Raw genomic sequence first — 21,466 nt, 5'->3', positions numbered from 1 at the left:
TTTGCGACCCCATGACTATACAGTCCATGGAATTCTCCAGGCCAGCATACTGGAATTGGTAGCCTTTCCCTTCTCCAGGGGATCTTTCCAACCCAGGGATCGAACCCATGTCTCCCACATTGCAGGCGGATTCTTCACCAGCTGAGCCACATCAAAACTCAAGGATACTGGAGTGGGTAGCCTATCCCTTCTCTAGGGTATCTTCCCGACACAGCAACTGAATCGGGGTCTCCTGCATTGCAGGCAGATTCTTTACCAACTGAACTATCAGGGAAACCTGTAACACCTCATGGAAAAACGCAAACAAATGTTTGGGCTGACCCAAGAGAACACAACACCATTATGTAAATTAAAAATACTTAGAAAAGACAGAACATTTTGCAAGAACATAAACAAAGGAAAAGCTACACATTCAATGCATTAGAGGGGTTGCTTTGAAAAGGATGGAATTGGGAAATGGGGATAAAAGGGACCAAATTAATAAATAAATAAGAGTGGCCTCGTGCAACACAGAATGAGAACCTACTGTGAGCTGAGGAATTAGACTCAGTTAAATCTCAGAAATTGTGTTCTAAAGGCGACAAAACACAAGTGGCTGCCCTATCTTTAAATAACTAAATGAGGGCTCAGAGAGGAGAACTGACTTCTCTGAGTCACACAGCATGCAAATGGCAGAGCACAGCTTTGCACCCAGGCAGCCTGGCTACGGAGCCCACTCCCTTCCCCATGGAATCAGCAGCATCAGTGAGAATTCTTTTGGCTGCAGATAAGAGGATGCCTGTCTGCAAGTGACTTAAAGAACAAAGGGTTATCTTCCTTGTCAGAGAAGGGCAGTGCCAGGTCATTTCACAGACACAGGGATGTCAAGACTGTTCACTGGCTTCTCTGTGATTCCCTTGGTCTTCCCTTCCTAATTTCAAAATGGCTGCCATATCCTGTCTGCTTTAAAACGTCTTTCTTTTTGTTTACACAGTTCAGTTTAGTCGCTCAGTCATGTCCGACTTTTTGTGACCCCATGAACTGCAGCACGCCAGGCCTCCCTGTCCATCACCAAGTCCCGGAGTCCACACAAACCCATGTCCGTTGAGTCAGTGATGCCATCCAACTATCTCATCCTCTGTCGTCCCCTTCTCCTCCTGCCCTCAATCCTTCCCAGCATCAGAGTCTTTTCAAATGAGTCAGCTCTTCACATCAGGTGGCCAAAGTATTGGAGTTTCAGCTTTAGCATCAGTCCAATGAACATCCAGGACTGATCTCCTTTAGGATGAACTGGTTGGATCTCCTTGCAGTCCAGGGTACTTTCAAGAGTCTTCTCCAACACCACAGTTCAAAAGCATCAATTTTTTGGCACTCAGCTTTCTTTATAGTCCAACTCTCACATCCATACATGACCACTCGAAAAACCATAGCCTTTATTAGATGGACCTTTGTTGGCAAAGTAATGCCTCTGCTTTTTAATATACTGTCTAGGTTGGTCATAACTTTCCTTCCAAGGAGTAAGTGTCTTTTTATTTCATGGCTGCAGTCAGCATCTGCAGTGATTTTGGAGCCCAGAAAAATAAAGTCAGCCACCGTTTTCACTGTTTCCCCGTTTATCAGGAGATGACAAGAGTGAACATCAACACTCTAGGAATCAGCGAACTAAGATGGACTGGAATGGGTGAATTTAACTCAGATTTAACTCAGATGTTTATGCAGATGTGTTTCAAAAGGAGGTTTTTAAATTGATATATAAGAGGGCAGAGATTGCAATCTCAATTCTTCCTTTGCAGTTTTAATAATAGAACCCCCACCTTGGCACATGACTGTGCAGAGAAAAGGCTGAATGTCTCAGCTTCCCTCGCAGTTAGATATGGTCATGTGATCACGATTAGCCAATGGGGTATGAGTAGGAATGGTGTGTGCAGCTTCTGGTCCCTCCCTGCCTGCTTCCTACTCCGTCTGGCTGAGATAAGAATAGGATGCTGCAGATGACAGATGCTACCTGGGACCCAAAGATGGAAGGTGTGTGTTGAGAGCTGAGATGGTAGGTCTGCCGCAGTACCTTTCGATCATTTACCCCAACAAACACAACAAGACGTATCTATGAAACCATGAGCCTTGTGTGTGCTATTTTTTCAAATATGCATGAAAATAATTACCTATCTGTTAAAAATCTAAACTCTGATTCAGGTACCATCTAAGTTGGCTTCCCGGGAGGCTCAGTGGTAAAGAATCTGCCTGCCAATGCAGAAGCCGCAGGAGACATAGATTCGATCCCTGGAGGGCATGGCAACCCACACCAGTATTCTTGCCTGGAAAATTCCAGGAGACTGGGGGCTAGAGTCTCTGCGGTTGCAGAGTTGGACACGACTGAGTGACTGAGTACAAAGGCACACACCATCTGAGTTAATCTCACTTACTGTGATACGGGTATTTCTCCGTCATGCAGTCAAGGGTCTTGCTTATTTTCGTTTCGCGACAGCCCTGAAAGCTAGAAATAGTTATGTCCTTTACAGGTGAGGTTCAGAGAGGTGACATGGTATGTCCAGAATCAATCACATTGTTAATGAAGTGGCAAAGCTGTGATCTATACAAGGTCAAAGTCTTCCATGTGGGCAGGAAGAGATGTTCTATGGCAGGGGTCAGCAAACTCTTTCTGTAAATGACAAGACGGTAACATATTTAACCCTTTGCTGGCCACTCTGTCACAACCACTCAAACTCTGCCCTTGCAGGGAGAAACCATCCATAGATGATATGTAAATGAGTGGGTGTGGCTGTGGTCCAATGAAATTTTGCTTGTGGGTGCTGAAATTAAAACCTTGTATAATTTTTACATCACAAAATACTATTCTTCTACCGATTTTTTTTCCATCCACTTAAAACCATAGCTGGCAGGCAACAGGCAGGATTCAGCCTGTGGACCACAGTGTGCAGATCTTGAGTATTCCCTAGCAGATGCCTAGTAATGGCTCAGACAGTAAAGAATCTGCCTGCAATGCAGGAGACCAGGTTCGATCCCTGGGTTGGGAAGATCCCCTGGAGAAGTGCATGGCTACCCTCTCCAGTATTATTGCCCGGAGAATCCCATGGACAGAGGAGCTTGACAGGTTACAGTCTGTGGGGTCACAAAGAGTCAGCCACAACTGAGCAACTAACACTTTCACTTTTCAGTATTGGCTTTGTCAGTTTTCAAACTGTTTCCCCTGAGTCCTGGGGTTCCAAGAGACTGCCTCATAGTCACTGTGGGGTGGCAGCAAGTAGTTGACTCTGCTCCTTCTCTCATTTCAACCTAGCTGCTCCCTCTTTATAATACGTTATACCCTGAGCTTCCAAGTAACTGTCTCTGATGTTTGTTGAGCACTTACTTCGTGCTAAATAGGTCTCATCTTAGGGCCTTACCCCTGAATGACATGGAACTAGCATTGACCTCATTTAGAAGAGTGGAAAAGGAGGGAGAAACCTGAAAAAGTGGTTGATTGTAGTCCCCAAGGTCACGTGGTTTCAAAACAGCAGCTCCGGTATTTTGAATCCAGTCTGCTTGACTTTACAGCCTGTGCTCTTCTGTTGATCTACTTCCCACGGAAGTCTTTTTTCCCCAAGAGTTTAGTGGCAAAGGGGGAAAAAAGTGTGAAAGTCAGTTATGTGAAAGAAGAAGCAAAACCTGAGACTCAGGAAGGGGAAGGGGCTTGCCTAAGGTCACACACAGCGTCAGATCCAGAGTCTCTGCCCTTACTCTGCAGAATGTCTGGAGGCAGAAGACCCAGCGGGGGGTGGGAGCAGACACCTGCTTTCATAGGCGGTGGGATCAGAGAGCAGGGACTGGTTAATGATCAGCCCTCAGACCTGAACCAGGTAATTCCAGGGCAAAGAGACATTCATTCCCTTTCATCCACTTTCTGTGTTCTGTCCTGGTGGCAGGAGGAGAGGGCAGGGGTAGACGGAGTGGAGACTCTGGTCAGGGGCCAAGCCAGGGTGGGGGCTCCTGGAGGCTCGAGGTCCCTGAGGGGAACCCAGAGCAGCAACAGTGAGGGTGATGTGAGCTGCCATTTTCTAAAGACGCCCTGTGCCTGTGCTAAATTTTTCAGACCCATTCCCTCATTTAATCTTCATAACCGTACTATGACGAAGATCATCCCCATTTTAAAGATGAAGAGACTGAGGGTCAGAGAGGCAAAATGATTTGCCCAAAGCAACATGGTGCGTTAGTTGCCGAGTTTTGTCTGAATCTGGAATCTGTGCTTACAGGCACGTGCCGGGATGAGATAGAGCCTGGGGCAGGGCAGGGCTCTCTGGACAAGACCCTGGGGGTCCTCAGTCTTGGAGGGCAGCCCCGCTGCTTCTCTGAAGTTCTGTTACACACTTGGCTCCTTGCACTGCCTGGGGGACCAGGGCCGCATGGGTGGTGGTTTCTCCAGCATCCTTCTACAACGCATGCTCCGATTAGATCCTGCACTTCATCCCTGAAGGGGTGGCCCATTTCACAGAGGGTGAAACTGATGCACAGAATGGTGAAGTATTTGCCCAAAGCCCCTCAGCCAATAAGGGGACCACCAGGCTTTTGAACCTAAAATCTACAATGCTTTCCCCTCCTTTTTTCTGCCCAAAGAAGGCTGGCTCGCGACCTCCCTGGTAGTTCAGTAGCTAAGACCATGCTCCCAATGCAGTTCGATCGTGGGTTCAATCCTTGGTCAGGGAACTAGATCCCACATGTTGCAATTAAAGATCCCTCGAGCCGCAACTAAGACCCAGCACAGCCAAATAAATTAACTAAAAAGAAAGAAAAAAAGCTGGCTTGCCACCTATGTCTTTCCTTTAGGAATGCCGAAGATGCCATCATTTCAAAAGCAGTCTTGTCAGCTGAGCTAAGCACTGCCCTCTCCTTCCCTCTTCATTCGTGAGGCTGGGAGAGGGGCCTCTTCCCAAGGCTCTTTCCTCATCTATAAAATGAGGACAAAACCTCCCATTTTGTGTATATCATTGTGAAGCGTACATGAGAAATGAGATCCTGGCACACAGACGTGGGTAATACGTGGCAGTTACATAGTTGCCATTATATAAAAACCAGTATAAGGGTTCCAAGAATCAGAAAGAGTGGGTAATAAGGCCTTACACCTTGATTCAGATTGAAGTTTCCCATGACTCCTAATTGAGAAGGATTTATTTGTTGATTACCCATCTCCATGAACTCCAAGTTCCAAGGAGCTTCTATCCCTCCTTTTCCTTGCTGTGAACTATAGTATTGTTCACCTAGAACACTGTTTGGCATGTAGTAGGTGATCAATAAATGTGTGGAATCTATCAATTAATAAACAAACCAGTTACTGAATTGCTCTAAGCCTCAGTTTCCTAATATATAAAATGGAGATATAAATCCTTACTGCCCAAGTGGTTGTGAGTGTTAAATAAATGAATGTGTGTAAACCTACCTACCCTGGGGGTCTTTGTTCTCCCTGGGGTGCTCTTTTCCAAATTTGACACAAGAACTCTTTCCTAAGAGCCTTCCGCTTCAAGAATATTTCAGTCATGCTGGGGAGGTTACATTATAGTTAGATGTTCTAGGTTTGAGCCAGGTAGATGCCTTTGGAGATGGGGTGAGACTCAAGGGTGGCAAATCAACAGTCCTGGGAACAAGCCCGACTCTGCCATTAAAAACTCTGCCCCTAAAATTCAACTGGGTCATTACGATGACCCAATGGGTCATCTCAATCCCAACCTTACCCTATCTGTCCAGGCCTGTTTCCCTAGGTGTAAAGAGGAAGGTAATAACCCTGCCCAGCTCTCCCAGGTTGTTCCCAGACTGCTGTAAGATTACAAATGTGAATGTTCAGCTCTCCCTGCCTGATACCAGCTCCGGGATTGTTATTATTTGAATAAGATCTTACATAAGCACCAAGCTCCTAACCAGCCAGTGATTTCTGGACCCAGGGAAGTTACAATCTTTGGAGACTTTGGCCTGTTTTCATGTGGTCATGTGAGTCACCGTGGTCACAGGAAGCAAAGGGATGAAGGGCTGAGTAGCACCTTGGTTTTCCAATTTTTTTTTTCTACTTCATCTTCATTGACCTTATCATCATCGTTATTCAGTTCAGTCGCTCAGTCATGTCCGACTCTTTGCGACCCCATGAACTGCAGCATGCCAGGCCTCCCTGTCCATCACCAACTCCCAGAGTCCACCCAAACCCATGTCCATTGAGTCGGTGATGTCATCCAGCCATCTCATCCTCTGTCGTCCCCTTCTCCTCCTCCTTCAATCTTTCCCAGCATCAGGGTCTTTTCAAATCAGTCAGCTCTTTGCATCATGTAGCCAAAGTATTGGAGTTTCAGCTTCAACATCAGTCCTACCAATTAACACCCAGGACTGATCTCCTTTAGGATGGACTGGTTGGATCTCCTTGCAGTCCAGGGGACTCTCAAGTCTTCTCCAAAACCACAGTTCAAAAGCATCAATTCTTCGGTGCTCAGCTTTCTTCACAGTCCAACTCTCACATCCATACATGACCACAGGAAAAACCATAGCCTTGACTAGATGGACCTTTGTTGACAAAGTAATGTCTCTGCTTTTTAATATGCTATCTAGGTTGCTCATAACTTTCCTTCCAAGGAGCAAGCATCTTCTACTTTCAAGGCTGCAATCACCATCTGCAGTGATTTTGGAGCCCCCCAAAATAAAGTTGGCCACTGTTTCCACTGTTTCCCTGTCTATTTGCCATGAAGAGATGGGACCAGATGCCATGATCTTCATTTTCTGAATGTTGAGCTTTAAGCCAACTTTTTCACTCTCCAATTTCACTTTCATCAAGAGGCTCTTTAGTTCCTCTTCACTTTCTGCCATAACGGTGGTGTCATCTGCATATCTGAGGTTATTGATATTTCTCCTGGCAATCTTGATTCCAGCTTGTGCTTCTTCCAGTCCAGCGTTTCTCATAATGTACTCTGAATATAAGTTAAATAAGCAGGGTGACAATATACAGCCTTGACGTACTCCTTTTCCTATTTGGAAGCAGTCTGTTGTTCCATGTCCAGTTCTAACTGTTGCTTCCTGACCTGCATACAGGCAGGTCAGCTGGTCTGGTATTCCCATCTCTTTCAGAATTTTCCACAGTTGATTGTGATCCACACAGTCAACAGCTGTGTTAAAGGCATCGTTATTAGAGGGAAATAATACTTGGTATCAAACTGTTTCACATTACTAATGGAATGGGACTAATTTGCATAAAGAAAAAGTAAAGTCTCTCCTTCCTAATCTTAATTGCTACCAATAACTACTGTTTACAGTCGTGTGTGTGTGTGTGTGTGTGTGTGTGTGTGTATCTGTGTGTCTGTGTGAATATCCTCCTCTGCTTTGTCTGCGGGCTTCCCTGGTGGCACAGACGGTAAAGAATCTGCCCACAATGCAGGAGACCCAGTTTCAATCCCTGGGTCAGGAAAATCCCCTGGAGGAGGGAATGGCAACCTGCTCCAATGTTCTTGCCTGGAGAATCCCATGGACAGAGGAGCCTGGCGGGCTACAGTCCATGGGGTTGCAAAGAGTCAACTTTGCACGACTGAAGCGACTTAGCATGCATGCCTTGTCTGCGGCCCTAGGGTTTTATATCCGGCTCTCCAGATCTCATGCTGGCAGCGACCAGGTTCCAGGGATGAGAAAGGGGCCAGGTGGGGACTGTGGCAAACTGGTGAGCACACACAACCCCCTACCCCATAGGGTCATGGACAGCCACTGGAGACATCAGTTCCACATCTCTAAATTCAAGGACGCTTTCTCAATCCTGGCTGCACAACAGAACCAGCTGTAGAGCTTTCGAAAAATACTGAGGTCCCAAAGCCTCTAAACCAGAACCTTCAGAGTGGGACCTGGGCTTTCTCAGGACATTCTAATGTTCATCCAGGGCTGAGGAGGGCGGGCTGTGGTTATACCTGAGATGCTGGTGAGCTTTGCAAGTATCTGATGCTGCAGGACATCTGTTCCCGGCCAAGTTAAGAAGAGTACAGAGTGAGTGAGGGATGGGTGGCAGCTGGGAGTCACTGGGTCAGAGTTCTCCCTGTCTGGTCACCCTCCAGGGAGTGACTCTGCATCCCACCACCACCCCAGCATCAGTGTCCTATGAACAACCGTTCACTTCCTGCTTTAGTGCCCTGGCCTCCAGCCTCAGGCGTTGCATTTGAATGTGAGCTCCCACCATGGGAGCCCTGAGGCCCTTTCCCCATGGCCCAGGGTGAGACGATCTGAATTTAGCCTTCAGACCCCAGCCTTAGGCACAGTAAAAACGACAGTCGGCCACGGTGGAACCCTGCTCCCTCGTATCAGCAGGAAAAGAACAGCCCAGAGTGGAGAAGGGAAGAGACTTCCCCAAGCCCCTGAGGTCAGACAGAGAAAGGGCCAGAGCTGCAGTCTAGACCCTTCCTCCTTTGTCCAAAGTGGCCAAAGCGCATTTGTAGTTAAACAGGCTGAGTTTGTTATCATTGCTGCAGTGAGGAAACACACACACCGTGGGCAATGACAAGGAACTCAGAGATATTAGAAAGAACCTCTCACTATTCAGACTTTGGTTGGGGCATTTGGGGTGGGGATGGGGACCTAAGGAAGCAAGGTTTGCTTTAGGTTGGGTGCTGTCAGAAACTGGTGGTCCAGTGGCTAAGAATCCACCTTGCAATACTGGATAAATGGGTTCGATCCCTGGTCGGAAACTAAGATCCCCCATGTCGCAGGGCAACTAAGCCCACGCACTGCAAGGATGACCCAGCTCAGCCGAAAACAAAGCGAATAGATAAAAAAAAAAAACAAACCTGTGGACAATTCTGTGATTAGGTAAGAAGTAGCCATTTCTTTAGCAAGAGAAGGGGATGCTTGGTATTTTGTGGGTGGTAAGTGGCTTTGTGCTTAAACAAGATCACAGTGTTCTCACTCTGGCTTATTTTATCAGTCTCAGAGTAACTGTAGTCAGTGATGTGTGAGATTATCTAGGTCCAACAAGAGGATGCTGTGTCGTAGCTGGGTCAGACCAGTTCCAGACTCCAGGGGCCATTTTCTTGTACTTTCGTAATAGTAACCCGCATTTCCTGAGTCCTCACTAGTGCTCAGATTCCTGTTAAATTTTTAAACTCAGGGGCTGGCAAACTTGGGTGCACCAAATCTAGCCTGCCACCTGTTTTTCATCTAGCCTGTGAGCTAAGCATAGCTCTTATGTTTTTAAATAGTTGTATAAATCGAGCAGAAGATTTTATGACATGTGAAGACTATGTGAAATCTTCAGTGTCGAAAAATAAAGGTTTAGTCACACTTATTCATTTCCATATTATCTAGGGCTGCTTTCATGATACCATGGCAGATTTGAGTAGTTACAACAGACATCATATGGCCCCCAAAGCCGAAAATATTTACTGCCTGGCCTTCTGCAGAAGAAGTTTGCTGGTCCTTGCTTTAAATGGTGTTTCAGTTGTTCATGCTGCTACAACAAAAATACCACAGGCTGAGTACTTATATCTCCCTATTCTGGAGGCTGCAAAGTCCAAGATCAAAGCACCAGCAGATCTAGCATCTGTTGGGGGCCTGTTGCCTTGTTCACAGACCGCCTGGCTGTCATCTGGCTGTGCAGTCACATGGTAGAAGTGGCAAGGGAGTTCTGTGAGGTCTTTTATAAGGGCACTAATCCCATTGATGAGGGCTCCACCCTCATGACCTAGTCACCTCCCAAAGCACTACCTCTTAACACCACCATCAGACTGGGGATTCGGTTTCAACATTTGAATTTGGAGTGGGGGTGGGAAGGAATGAAAATATTCTGTCTATAGCAAATAAATCAATTCTTTAATTCTCTTGATAACACCAGGGGAATTATTACTTTTATGGATTAAAGAAGTTCAAGGAGATTAAGGGATTTATCTAAGCCAGTTTCTTAACTTTGGCACTATTTGACATCTTAAATGGGAAAATTCTTTCTTGTGGGGGCTGACTTATGTACTACAAGATGTTTAGCAGCATCCCCGACCTCTGACCATTAGGTACCAGTAGCACCCCCACCACCTTCATCCCCGTTGCTACAATCAAAAATTTCTCCAGACATTGTCCAGTATCCCTTGGAAGCAGAATCAGCCCTAGCTGAGAACCACACTGACCTAAGGTCACAAAGCAACTGATGGAGACTTGACCCCTGAACCCATGTGTTCAGTTATTAATCACACTTCCAATGCCCAGGGATGGATCTTTTGCTCTTGGTGATGGTTTCAGCTGCAGGAAATTTTAATCTCTTCAGTTTTCTCCTGTGGGGAGGCTGACCTGTCAAGCAAGGGATTCTTTAGAAATGAAGTCATATCCTTTTCTGACTCTCCTCTGCTCAAACTCTCCCCTGCCTCCACTCCCAACTGGCTCAGAGGAGAAGCTAAAATTCTTACGGTGAGCCCCAAGACCTCTGTGTGATCCAGACCACTTTCTGCTACCGCAGCCTCTGCCCCATCTCCTACCTCCTCCTAATCTCCCTCTCCATCAGGCCCCCTCCAGCCTCTCTGGTCTTCCTTCTGCTTCCCAACATACCAGACACACGCTCACCTCAGGGTCTTTGCACTTGCTGTTCCTGTTGCCCCAGTCCCTCTTCCCACAACTCTTCGTATGATTGACTCCTTTTAATCCTTGAGGTCTCAGCTCACATGCCATCAGCTCATATGTCTCGTCTGTTGACCTGATCACGAGTCTACCTGCTCCTCCTCCCCACTCTGCAGTCACTTCCATTGCTTCGCCCAGTTTTACTTTCTCCACCGCTTTCATCGCAACCCGAATGTTTTGGTCTTCTTGGAGATTTTCAGAGCCGCCATGGCCTGTATTGGAATTTCTTCCCTCTGCGGGTTTTTTGGTTTCATCTTCATTTTGAATGCCAGAGCCTCCCTTGGGGCAGATCTTCTGAAGAGGGAGCCAGGTGAGTTCGTTGGATCCATCTGGAGAAATACAAGCATACCCCTTTTCCTGTAAGATTAATTTCCCAGATTTCCATTGTTTAGTTAGCCCATCTTCATACCAAATGGGCAGAGGAAGAGAAGTGTCCTTCAATTCCTCAAAATGTTTTTCCGCTCTTGTCAAGATATCTCCTTGTGGTAAGTTTAAAAAGTTGAAAACAAATAAAGCTCTATTAACAATAGTTATAGGATTAAAGAATATCTTGCGTTCAGTTCAGTTCAGTTGCTCAGTCGTGTCCGATTCTTTGTGACCCCATGAATTGCAGCATGCCAGGCCTCCCTGTCTATCACCAACTACCAGAGTTCACTCAAACTCACGTCCATCGAGTCGGTGATGCCATCCAGCCATCTCGTCCTCTGTCATCCTCTTCTCCTCCTGCCCCCAATCTCTCCCAGCATCAGAGTCTTTTCGTTGGAATCTAGTAAAGTCTGTTCTGGATAAGGAAGATAGAATTGTTCCTGTGTATTCCCCCTTTTTAAATTTTTTTATCTGTAGTTTCAGTGTGTGATGTGCTCGTTCAACTATGTCTTATGATTGTGGATTATAAGGAACACCTATAATATGTTTGATTAAAAAAAAGATTGTAAAATTTTTTTGAATTGGTTAGAGATATAAGCAGGACCATTGTCTGTTTTTAGGGAACTAGGTGTTCCCATTACTGCAAAGCAAGCTAACAGGTGGGTTATAACAAGTTGTGTAGCTTCGCCTCAAAAAGGTGTGGCCCATATAGAAGAATTTGTATCAACACAGACGTGGAAAAAAGAAGATGGCGAAAGCTCAGGGCATTGAGTCACATCCATTTGCCATAATTCATTGGGTTGTAATTCTCTAGGATTGATACCTTGTGAAATGGGTCGAAGGTGTTGGGGTCTACAAGTAGAGCAATTATTAATGATTTCTTTAGCATGGCAGTATGGAATTTTCCAAATCTGGTATAAGGAGCCAGCATTATTATGTAATAGAGCATGTTGTTCTTTGGGAGTAGAAAAGAAACAAGTTTATCAGTTTGTTCATTACCATGAGTCATTGGACTGAGAAGGCCAGAATGTGCTCGGATATGAGTAATATATAATAATGGATTGTGATTCAAGAAAAAGTTGTTGAATAATAGATTGATTAGAATTTATGGTAGAAGTTTCTATAATTTTTAATACAAAAACTAAATATGAAGAATCAGAAACTATTAATAGGGTAAGGATGTAGGTGAATAACCTGAATAAGAGCATATAATTCATTTTGTTGAGCAGAATGAAATTTAGTATAAAAGACTTTATATTTTTTGAGACACCCAAATGAGGCTTTAGAGTTTTTAGTCCCATCTCTATAGAAAACATCAGCTTAAGGTATAGGTTGTGATGTAACAATGTGAGAGATAATAAATTCAGTGTTTTTGAAGAAATTTCAAATTTATTAGAAGGATAATGAAATGAAATAGTCTAAGAAGGCTATTTGGAAATTGGTAGAAGTTTGTAATGCATTTTCAAATTGAGTTTCATTAATAGGTAATACAATTTTATGGGGATTGGAGCCAATCAAAGTCTTAGTTCTATTTCTCCCATTGATAATTATTAGAGTGATTAAATAAAGATAGGGCATGACTTTGTCCCTCTAAAATGGGTATAGAGTGGTTATTTTGTTTCAGATTTTATTTATTTTATTTTTTTTAACTTTACAATATTGTATTGGTTTTGCCATATAGATCCATTATACTGGGTGTTCTTGTTGGGCAAGAAGTCTGGTGGGAGAATGGAGAGAGGGGAGTTTAAACAACTTTAAAGGCAATTCAAGCCTAATACGTGTAAGAAATTGTTTTTGTAATTTATTTTGTGCTAAACAGAATTCCTCTCGTGTCTCTTGTGAAAGTGAACGAGGGCTATTTAAATCAGGATCTCCTTTCAAAGTATTAAATAAATTAGTCAGTTGATAATTTGCAATGCCCAAAGAGGGTCTAATCCAGTTTATATCACCTAAAAGTTTTTGAAAATCATTCAAGGTTGATAATTTATCAATACGAATTTGTGTTAGTTGGGGAGTAATATGTTATCTATTAACAATAGATCCTGAGTAATGGTAAGGTGTAGAGGTTTGAATTTTTTCAGGGGCAATAATTAATCCAGAGTCTTTCAAGCATCGTTGAGCTATATCAAACATATGTTGAGTCTCTAAAACAGATGGAGCCAAAAACAATATATCATCCATATAATGAATAATAGGAAAGTCAGGAAATTGTTTTCCCACAGGTTCAAGGGCTTTGGCTACATAATATTGACGCATGGTGGGAGAATTAATCATTTCTTGAGGCAATACAGTCCATTGATATCATTTATGAGGCCCAATGTGATTAGGAAAAGGAAAAGAGAAGGCAAATCTTTCTCAGTCTAGAGTGTGTAAAGGTATAGTAAAAAAGCAATCCTGTAAATCTATAATAAAATGGTAGGTGATGGAATTCCTGGTTGTAATGCACCCATAGGTTTCATAGATGCATTAACTTTTCTAAGGTCTGTTAAGAGATGCCATTTGCTAGATTTCTTTTTTATTACAAAAATGGGAGAATTCCAAGGAGAACAAGATTCCTCAATATGTTTCTATTTCAATTGTGTATAGATAAGTTCCTCAGCAGCCTCTAGTTTCTCTTTTATAAGGGGCCACTGCTCTGCCCAAATAGGCTTGTCACTTTCCAAGTAATTTTAATAATTGCATTGTTTGTTAAGTGAGCAGTGGCCCCTAGGAAAAATGTGGAATACATGTTTGAGCTTGTCATTGCATAAGTAAATATCTTCCTATTAAATTAAGGGGTGCATCTTTCACATAAGGTCATCATGTTGTGGGCTGGCCTTCTGGTCCCTCACATGGATGTATTTGGACACTTTGATAAACCTCTTGTACTTTGGTTTGAGAAACTCCTGCAATCTGGCAAGAAATTCTCTGGATAGGCCGAGATTTGGACCATAAATGTTTGGAGATAATAGTAATATCAGATCCAGTATCAAGAAGACCAGAAAAATTTTTGCCATTAATTTTGATATTTATATTTGGTCAGGTATATTCAGATATAATTGATGTCCATAAGGATAATTTTTGATCTGTACTGCCAAATCTATCTGTCCACATACCATCAGAGGAGTTAATAGAAATGTAAGGTAAAAGAAGTAACTGAGCAATTTTATCTCCCTTTTTAAATTGCCATAATATCTGAGATGACATCATGATTTTAATTTCTCCCTTATAATCTGAATCAATTACTCCAGGGTGAAGAGTAATTCCTTTAGAAGTCAGACTAGATTGGCCAAGTAAAAGACTGAAGGTTTGTGGGGATAGGGGTCCAAAAAGTCTGGTAGGTATTCTAAAAGGGACTGCTTGAGGAAAAAGGAGAAAATCATTTAGGCCTGGTATATCAATGGCAGCACTGCCAGATGTTGAGGGTTTGAGGGGAAAGATGAAGTTTGCCCCTGGTTTTTGTTGATGGGGACCTGAGGAGTCCCCAGCTTGGAGTTTCCCGAAATAGGCTTTCCTTCAACATCATATTTAGACCGACATTCCCTGGCCCAATGTATCCCCTTATGGCAACGAAGGCAAATTTCTGGGGGTTTTTCAACAGTTTTAATTTTTTGTGTGTGCTTTTTAGGACAATCCTTTTTTAAATGTGTTTTATCTCCACATGCAAAACATCTTTCATTCTCCTTCTTAAAGGCAGAAGCCATCGTTTCAGCTAGCATTTGCATTTTTTGAGTTTCTGGTCCTAAATTGCGACAAGCCTTCAAATAGCCGATAATAGCCCCAGTCTCATGGATTGGAGAAATAGCTCTGTGACATTTCTGATTTGCATTCTCATAAGCAAGCAGTTTTCCTAGTTGCCTTTTGGCTTCTTCTCCAATAACACTATGGGAAATAGCAACTTCCAATCTAGTTAAAAAAAACAGCATAGGCTTCATTAGGTCCTTGAAATATTTTTGTGTAGCTGCCTTTAGGTTCTCCCTGAGGAGTAATTTGATCCCAAGCTTCAAGGGCAACTTCTTTCAATTGTCCATGTAATAAGGGAAGGCATTGTATTTGGGCTTTCACCGCATCAAACTGCCTTGTACTGGTTAACATTTCAAAAGTAATTTGGTTTGGGGGAGCGCCAGCTCGAGCATTAGAATTGGCATGATCACGGGCTACATCTTGAAACCACATTGTCCATTGAAGATATGCTCCTGGCTTAAGAAGAGCCTTTATCAAAAGTTGCCAATCATAAGGAACAAAATTTCCGACAGAAGATGCCATAGTATTTAAAAGTTCCTTAGTAAAGGAAGAATGAGGGCTGTACATAGTTACAACTTTTTTCATTTGTTGCATGTGAGAAAAAATCAGTGTCTTGATGTTGAGGTATAATTTGGCCTTGAGCATAAGGATTTTTTAAAACAGGAAACGCAGAAAAGTCATCAGCCTCAGAGATTCAAGATTATAAAGCCAGCAATCCAGAAAGCCTTCGTCGTGAAGGAGAATGAGTAGATAGTGTTTTCTCATAAATACGAGTACAAGTTAAAGGCTTATCATTGTCATCAAGGAAAGTATTGTCAGCCTCGGAAGAGTCATTATCAGAGTCATCTTGTCCTTGAGTTGAGAGGACTTTCGGTTTGGCGCCCATTGCAAGAGGAGGAGGAGCACTTGGGGCAACCAGAGCAGTGCTGGTGGGAAATTCTGAAATATTTTATGTTGTTCTAATTGGGCCTTTTGTAAAGTTTCATCATCTAATTCATATTTATGTAACAAGTGTTCTGCCTGTTGTCAAATATTGGGGGGCTAGAATTTCCTTGAAATGGCAAAATTACAGCTTTAATGAGGACCCATAACAGCCAGAAATTTATTGGAATATTTTTTCCCCATCTTGTAGCTCATTCAACATTCTGTTTAACCTGGTTCCAAATCTCTAAATCAAAACTACCTTCATCAGGGAACCAGGGATTATGTTCAATTACCATTTGGAGACAAGCCTCTATTCACTGACACGAAACCGAGAGTCCTTGAACTTTAAATAAATGATGAAGCAAAGTAGAAAAGCGGTGGGGCTGTCCAGCCGTTTGTCCCGTTACCCCACACTTACCGACCTCAGTGGGTCCACAGTCACTCCACCAGCTTGCCAAGGGAGTACTGCAGGTCCCTGTTCGGGCGCCACTTATTTTGGTCTTGATGGACCAGAACCTGGGGACAGGAGTTGATGAAAAGAAGATGAAGAAAAGAAGGACGTGGGGGACCCAAGTCTCTAGTGGAACAAGGGTGCTTTAATCATGGTGGCGTGTGCGTATATATTGTTATACACGGAAGCTTTAGGCAGAAAAATATAAAGTTGAGCAAAACCACGGAAAGCAAATGCATATCAACAGTAACCAAGGGAATGCCAATCGTCATGGGGCCATAACAACAGTAACCAGGGGAATAACAATCATCACAGCGCCAGAAGACAACCCGTGTATTGGAAATAGGAACATGACTAAGTAGTTTTATAGAAAAGTAAAAGGTTACTGAAAGGTCATGACCTCAGTCCTGAGAACTGCGTGCAGCTCTGCTCATTCCTGTTTTCCAGGAACTGATAAGGAACAGAAGGCCCCTGAGAAACAGAAAACAACATGTAGGATTCCTTAAAATTAAACGTTCCCTGACACCTGAAGTTTTGTTTCTTGATTATTGTCAGTCATCCTCTCTAGAATGGTGCTTTCGTGGGAGCAAGGACATTGTCCTATATTATTCACTGTGTACCCCAAGCTGATGGTCAATAGTACACAGTAGGTGCTCAATAAATGTGTTTTGAATGAGTGGCAGATTGGGGTCACCCATCCCATTGCTGATCCATTACCACACGTAGCCAGTCTTTCCCAAACATCCCCTTGACAATAACAGTTGAGGTTAGCCTAGGCTTGAGTTATGGATTGTCCAGCTGCCTTGCAGCTAACTTCCTGTCTCCAGGCCTGAAGCCCTCTCCTAATAGGAATAAGTTGGGTAGAAGGATGGAATTTTGAGTGTCTTTTTTTTTAGTCCAATGGCTAGTATAGGCTGGGACCTGAGGAAGTACTCCTGATTGACTGCACAAGAAGGGGACGCTTCTGTCCCACCTGCTACATCCCACTAAAGACCTCATGCTCTTTTCTCCTAGCTGCTGTGCGGAAAAATGGCTTGCACACCGTGCCCACGGAGATGCAATTCATTGCTGGCACAGAAGAGTGAGTTCTCCTGGTGAAATTCATAGAGGAGCCCATGCTTGATCCAAGGAGAGGATGAACAAGAATTCCATGCTGCAGGCAATCCCCACCCCCCATTCTTCTCCCAATGACCCAATGCCCAAGTTTCCACCACTTCTCCCTGAGCTCCAGCCTCCTTGAAAAAAGAAAACATTGAATGGGCAGGGGAGTACAGTAAGCCCCTAAAGGTCTGCTGAGGTGAAGGGTCTGGAAGGAAGGACCAGAAGAGCAGGAGGCGCAAACCACACGATCGTCAAGGAGGAGAGGGTGTAGCGGGCCAAGCTAAAGCTTTGTCTGCAGACAAAAGATCCTGAGACAGTAGCAGCCCTTCACACCTGTGTGACTCAGGAAGCATCTGAACACTGATGGCACAGTTAGTCTTGGTGTTTTTTGTATACAGCAGCGAGGATATACGACCTGGGTGCTTGGGGTCAAGCAGACTTGACTTTGAACCCTGGCTTTGCCACTTACCAGCTCTGTTGGTTTGCACACGTCACTCCCCCTCTCTGAAACTCAGTTTCACCTACCAACTAGACATGATGTCAGAACCCACCTGGGTTCTTTTTGAGGGTTGTTTTTGAGATTAAATGAGATCATGTAGATAAAGCCGGTTGTTAGGCCTTCCATGCACAGATGGTAATGCTTGTTATTAATGGTATTGTTATCTCAATTTCATGATAATGAAGCAAACAGCAGGGAGTAAAGTGACTTGCTCAAGGCATCATTGCTGGGCATCAGTCAGGTCTGTTTCCTTCATTCAGCAAATTTATAGAGAACTTACCATGAGCCAGGTACTGTCAGGCACATGGCAATGAACAGGAGAACAAAGCATTGGAAAGCACGCAAGGGAGGGGGTTGGGGGAGGGAAAGAGCAGTATTTAAATGTGCGTCAGGGAAGACCTCACTAAGAAGGTCATTCTTGGGCAAACACGGGGGAAGGTGAAGGGTCCTGGGGAATCTGTGGGAAGAGTATTCTTAGCAGAGGGGCCAGCAGGTACAAAGCCCTGAGAGTTCAAGGCAGCCGGGATGCTAGTGTGGCTGGAGGTGGGGTCACAGAGATTGCTTGTGTGGCAGGAGGGCACTGGCTGGGGACAGAGCATGTGGGACCCCACAGGCCATTGATGTAGTTTTTACTTTGAATGAGATGGGAACGGATGAAGGGTCTAGCAGATAGGGACATGATTTTATGTTAGTTTGTCTTATCCTGAGGCCTGTGCTCCTCCCTGGCACCATGTTTGGGGGCTTTGAGTCCACCTTTGAGATACGGTTCTGTAGTTGGCCCCACCACTCACCACCTTGCAACCTGGGTATCTGTTTTAACCATCTACCCAGGCAGAGCTTGTGCTGAGTCTGTTGGAAAAGCACTGATCCCTACCCTCTGGAACTCTGTGTCCATTGGTTGCAGACCCCAGCCCCACTCTCAGTTCAGTTCTGTTCAGTTGCTCAATCCTGTCTGACTCTTTGAGACCCCATGGACTGCAGATTACCAGGCTTCCCTGTCTATCACCAACTCTCAGAGCTTGCTCAAACTCATGTCCATCGAGTTGGTGATGCCATCCAACCATCTCATCCTCTGTCGTCCCCTTCTCCTCCTGCCTTCAATATTTCCCAGCATTAGGGTCTTTTCAAATGAGTTAGTTCTTTGCATCAATTGGCCAAAGTATTGGAGTTTCAGCTTCAGCATCAGTCCTTCCAAAGGATATCCAGGACTGATTTCCTTTAGGATGGACTGATTGGATCTCCCTGCAGTCCAAGGGACTCTCAAGAGTCTTCTCCAATACCACAGTACAAAAGCATTAATCCTTCAGGACTCAGCTTTCTTTATGGTCCAACTCACATTCATACATGACCACTGGAAAAACCATAGCCTTGACCAGATGGACCTTTGTTTGCAAAGTAATGTCTCTGCTTTTTAATATGCTGTCTAGGTTGGTCAAAGCTTTCCTTCCAAGGAGTAGGCGTCTTTTAATTTCATGGCTGCAGTCAGCACCTGCAGTGATTTTGGAGCCCCCAAAATAAAGTCTGACACTGTTTCCATTGCTTCCCCATCTATTTGCCATGAAGTGATGGGACCAGGTGCCATGATCTTAGTTTTTGGAATGTTGAGCTTTAAGCCAACTTTTTCACTCTCCTCTTTCACTTTCATCAAGAGGCTCTTTAGTTCTTCTTCACTTTCTGCTATAAAGGTGGTATCATCTGCATATCTGAGGTTATTGCTATTTCTCCCAGCAATCTTGATTCCAGCTCATGCTTCACCCAGCCCTGCATTTCGCATGATATACTCTGCATAGATATTAAATAAGCAGGGTGACAATATACAGCCTTGATGTGTTCCTTTCCCAATTTGGAACCAGTCCGTTGTTGCAGTTTAACCGTTGCTTCTTGACCCACATACAGATTTCTCAGGAGGCACGTAAGATGGTCTGGTATTCCCATCTGTTGAAGAATTTTCCACAGTTTGTTGTGATCCACACAGTCAAAGGCTTTGGCATAGTCAATGAAGCAGAAATAGATATTTTTCTGGAACTCTCTTGCTTTTTCTATGATCCAATGGATGTTGGCAATTTGATCTCTGGTGCCCCTGCCTTTTCTAAATCCAGCTTGAACATCTGGGAGTTCTTGGTTCATGTATTGTTGAAGCCGGTCTTGGAGAATTTTGAGCATTACTTTACTAGCATGTGAGATGAATGCAATTGTGCAGTAGTTTGAGCATTCTTTGGCATTGCCTTTCTTAGGGATTGGAATGAAAACTGACCTTTTCCAGTCCTATGGCCACTGCTGAGTTTTCCAAATTTGCAGGCATATTGAGTGCAGCACTTTCACAGCATTACCTTTTAGAATCTGAAATAGCTCAGCTGGAGTTCCGTCACCTCCACTAGCTTGGTTTGTAGTGATACTTCCTAAGGTCCACTTGACTTCAGACTCTAGGATGTCTGACTCCAGGTGAGTGATCACACCATCATGGTTATCTGGGTCATGAAGATATTTTCTGTAGAGTTCTTATGTGTATTCTTGCCAGCTCTTCTTAATATCTTCTGCTTCTGTTCAGTTCAGTTCAATTCAGTTCAGTCGCTCAGTTGTGTCCGACTCTTTGCAACCCCATGAATCACAGTACGCCAGGCCTCCCTGTCCATCACCAACTCCCAGAGTTCACTCAGACTCAACATCCATCGAGTCCGTGATGCCATCCAGCCATCTCATCCTCTGTCGTCCCCTTCTCCTCCTGCCCCCAATCCCCTCCCAGCATCAGAGTCTTTTCCAATTAGTCAACTCTTCACATGAGGTGGCCAAAGTACTGGAGTTTCAGCTTTAGCATCATTCCTTCCAAAGAAATCCCAGGGCTGATCTCCTTCAGAATGGACTGGTTGGATCTCCTTGCAGTCCAAGGGACTCACAAGAGTCTTCTCCAACACCACAGTTCAAAAGCATCAATTCTTCAGCTCTCAGCCTTCTTCACAGTCCAACTCTCACATCCATACATGACCACAGGAAAAACTATAGCCTTGACTAGATGGACCTTAGTCAGCAAAGTAATGTCTCTGCTTTTGAATATGCTATCTAGGTTGGTCATAACTTTTCTTGCAAGGTTAGGTCCATAATATTTCTGTCCTTTATTGTGTCCATCTCTGCATGAAATGTTCCCTTGGCATCTTTAATTTTCCTGAAGAGATCTAGTCTTTCCCATCCTATTATTTTCCTCTGTTTCTTTGTATTGATCACTGAGGAAGGCTTTCTTATCTCTCCTTGCTATTCTTTGGAACTCTGCATTCAGATGCTTATATCTTTCCTTTTTTCATTTGCCTTTAGCTTGTCTTCTTTTCTGTGATTATGGTTTCAGTGTGTCTGCCCTCTGATGCCCTTTCGCAATATCTACCATCTTACTTGGGTTTCTCTTACCTTGGACATGGAGTATCTCTTCACAGCTGCTCCAGCAAAGCGCAGCCGCTGCTCTTTACCTTGGACAAGGGGTATGTCCTCATGGCCGCCCCTCCTGACCTTGAACGTGGAGTAGCTCCTCTTGGCCCTCCTGCACCCGCAGAGTCACCGCTCCTTGGACATAGGGTTGCTCCTCTCAGCCACCGCCCCTACCAGGAATCAAACTGAACTGTGGTGTTGGAGAAGACTCTTAAGAGTCCCTTGGACTGCAAGGAGATCCACCCAGTCCATTCTAAAGGAGATCAGTCCTGGGTGTTCTTTGGAAGGAATGACGCTAAAGCTGAAACTCCAATACTTTGGCCACCTCATGTGAAGAGTTGACTAATTGGAAAAGACTCTGATGCTGGGAGGGATTGGGGGCAGGAGGAGAAGGGGACGACAGAGGA

The 21,466-nt window shown here is 44.2% G+C and overlaps 1 protein-coding gene across 1 annotated transcript in view; it reads left to right on the top strand.

The window, feature by feature from the left end:
• Positions 1-21,466, top strand: part of SLC13A3 (solute carrier family 13 member 3) — an 87,119-nt gene that overhangs the window by 32,585 nt on the left and 33,068 nt on the right. Inside the window, exon 4 of the mRNA XM_018057964.1 lies at positions 17,060-17,126. Coding sequence (XP_017913453.1) covers positions 17,060-17,126 — 67 coding nt within the window. The remainder of the gene's footprint in view (positions 1-17,059; positions 17,127-21,466) is intronic.

Source organism: Capra hircus, chromosome 13, assembly GCF_001704415.2.
Source record: "Capra hircus breed San Clemente chromosome 13, ASM170441v1, whole genome shotgun sequence".
Lineage (NCBI taxonomy): Eukaryota > Metazoa > Chordata > Mammalia > Artiodactyla > Bovidae > Capra > Capra hircus.
The sequence above is the reverse complement of the archived record's forward strand: the minus strand, read 5'-3'. Positions and strand labels throughout refer to the sequence as shown.